Source organism: Pinus tabuliformis, chromosome 2_1 (genome assembly GCF_031772625.1).
Source record: "Pinus tabuliformis cultivar Carrire ecotype Pingquan chromosome 2_1, CPIR1, whole genome shotgun sequence".
Classification (NCBI taxonomy): domain Eukaryota; kingdom Viridiplantae; phylum Streptophyta; class Pinopsida; order Pinales; family Pinaceae; genus Pinus; species Pinus tabuliformis.
The window spans coordinates 554,995,818-554,998,500 of record NC_142299.1 but is presented as its reverse complement, the minus strand read 5'-3'; the positions used below and the strand labels follow the sequence as shown (position 1 = coordinate 554,998,500).

The window sequence follows — 2,683 nt, the reverse complement described above, 5'->3', positions numbered from 1 at the left end:
GAAAAATACAGAGCATATATGAGAGATTATGCTTTAATCTGCAAGTTTATAGGATATTGGCCCGCGGAGAGAGATCTTATGAGATGGATCAATCTGAAATGGAAACCAAAAGGTCATGTAGAGGTAAAGTTAGGAGCAAAAGGGTTCTTTACGGTTATATTTTCTAACTTAGAAGATAGAACTAGGGTATTTGAGGAAGGGCCTTATTTCATGAATAACGCAGGACTGGTAATGAGGCATTGGGTTGAATGCTATAACCCAGATAAAGAAAAAATATTAGCTGCCCCAGTATGGATAAGGCTCTTCGGTCTCCCTTCGGAATTCTGGAACCCAAATATCCTTCAAGGCATTGGCAACCTAATAGGATCCTTTGTTAAAATAGCTGAATCAACGAAGAGAGGTAAATATAATACTTATGCTAGGATCTGCGTCTACATGAACATAACTGAACCGCTTCCAGAATCCATTGAACTGGAATATCATGATGAGATATGGACTCAAACCATAGATTACGAACATATACCATTCCGATGCAGAAGGTGCCATGAGTATGGCCATTTAGCCAGAGAATGCCATATAACCAAAGCTGAAAAAGTAAGGGAAGAAGAAATAGCAAAGGGAAACGAAACAGAGACATTAAAGAGAGAAGCAGAAGAGTTTAAAGTAGTACAAAGGAGGGGGAGAAGAAACAACAAAAGAACACCGCAACCCAAACAACAAGGAAAACAGCCACCTGAAACCAAAAATAAGTTTAAAATCCTGCAGGAAGAAGACCCTGAAACAGAGGGTAGTGAGGAAGAAGAAGCAGAGGAAATGGAGACACCAGGGGAACAGAAAAGCAACAAGAGAGAGCAAAGTCAAACAGAACAGGAAAATGAAACCTTAAGTGATAACCAAGAAGAACAAGGTGAGATGGAGATAGATACTCAGAACATGGCAGTAGATGAGGAGGAACAGGAAATGCTTAAATTAATACAAGAATGGAGCAGGCTAGATGACCGATTTATCCCAGAAGAACAGAAAAAAAGATACAAGGAAGCCTTTCAACGCTATCAGGAAAAACAGGCAAAGAGCACAGAGGAGAAAACAAGCCAAGGGACAGAGAAAATAGATGAGGGAACAGGCAAAGCAGGCAAAGGTGGCAAAAAGAGAGGAAGAAAACCCATACCTGAGACATTACAAATTATAGGAGAGGGCCTGGTAACCTCCGGAAGGGTAATACCCTTGACAGATGTGTTCCGAAGCTCCCGAAAAAAATGTTAAAATGATAATCACAACATGGAATATACGTGGCCTCAACAGTAGAGGCAAACAAAGGTATCTCATGGAGAGACTGAAAAAAGAAAAACCAAGTATCATGATACTTCAAGAAACTAAGGTAAGCACGGACAAGATGAGTGAAATCTTAAGTAGAAACAAAAGCAGGTATGAGATGATGGGACAAGATGCTGTGGGAAGTGCGGGAGGACTGGTATTTCTATGGAACCCAGATGAAATCCAATTCTACAACTGGATGAGTTTTCCAAGGATTTTAACAGGAAACGCTCATATTCTCGGTACAACAGAGGAGGTAATGGTAACAGGGGTGTATGGTCCACATGTACAGACAGAAAAGGAGAACTTCCTTAAAAAATTAAAAGCATTAAGAGAACTTATCCCAGGAAAACAATGGATACTCGGAGGAGACTTCAATATGATTAAAACCACAGAGGAAAAGAGAGGAGGTATAAGGAGATTGGAGGCGGTCTCAGAAAAATTTGGAGACCTAATAAGAGAACAAAAACTGATTGATGTTCAGACAATAAACGGAAAGCACACTTGGAATAATCGCAGGGGAGGATCTAATCAAATAGCCTCGCGCTTGGATAGGTTTCTAATCTCAGAGCAAATAATGATTAAGGATATCTTCATTGAAGCATCAATTCTGCCTGTTATAGGGTCTGATCATTGGCCAATTAAACTTGAAATTGATATAAAACGGCGACCACCCAACAGACCATTTAAGTTTGAAGCTTTCTGGTTGAGGGATGCGGGCCTAATTGGAAAACTAGAAGACTGGTGGAGAGAAAGCAACCCGAAAGGCAAAACTAAAATGCATTCCTTTCAACTTAAATTGAAGGAAATGAAGACAAAATTAAAAAAATGGAATAAGGAAGAATTTGGGAATATCCTGGAAGAAAAACAGAAATTAGAACAGAAAATGGAAGAGCTACAACAATTGGATATCACTCAAGGTATTCAGGAAGAACGAACAAAAGAAGAAGGAGTGATCCTAAATAAACTTGAGGAAAGATGGAAACAAGAGGAAATTCTCTGGAAAAAAAAGCAAGGGTTCATTGGCTCAGGGAGGGAGAAAGAAACTCAAAATTCTTCCATAAAGCCATGGTACAACACCGTCAAGGCAACAGAATTTTCTCAATAAAAAACAAAGAAGGGCAAAGAGTGCTCCAGCAGGAAGAGATTGAGAAAGTGCTAGTAAATCATTTCAAAGACATCTTGAAGGAAACTCAACTGAACAGAACAGAGGCAATAGCAAAGATAAAAAGAGAAATACCTCAAATTGTAACAAGAGATCAAAATCAGGCCCTAATAAGGAAAATAACCAAGGAAGAAGTGGAGGAAGTTGTCAAAAGTATGAAGAGGAATAAAGCCCCAGGCCCAGATGGCTACACTGTTGAATTCT

General features: G+C 39.4%; 1 protein-coding gene across 1 annotated transcript; it reads left to right on the top strand.

Moving 5' to 3' along the window:
- The first annotated feature begins 1,435 nt into the window (after positions 1–1,435).
- LOC149201577 (uncharacterized) lies at positions 1,436–2,422 on the top strand. The gene has a single exon (XM_089401310.1). It carries the CDS (start codon positions 1,436–1,438, stop codon positions 2,420–2,422), a length of 987 nt encoding a protein of 328 aa, XP_089257436.1.
- The last annotated feature ends 261 nt before the right edge of the window (positions 2,423–2,683 follow it).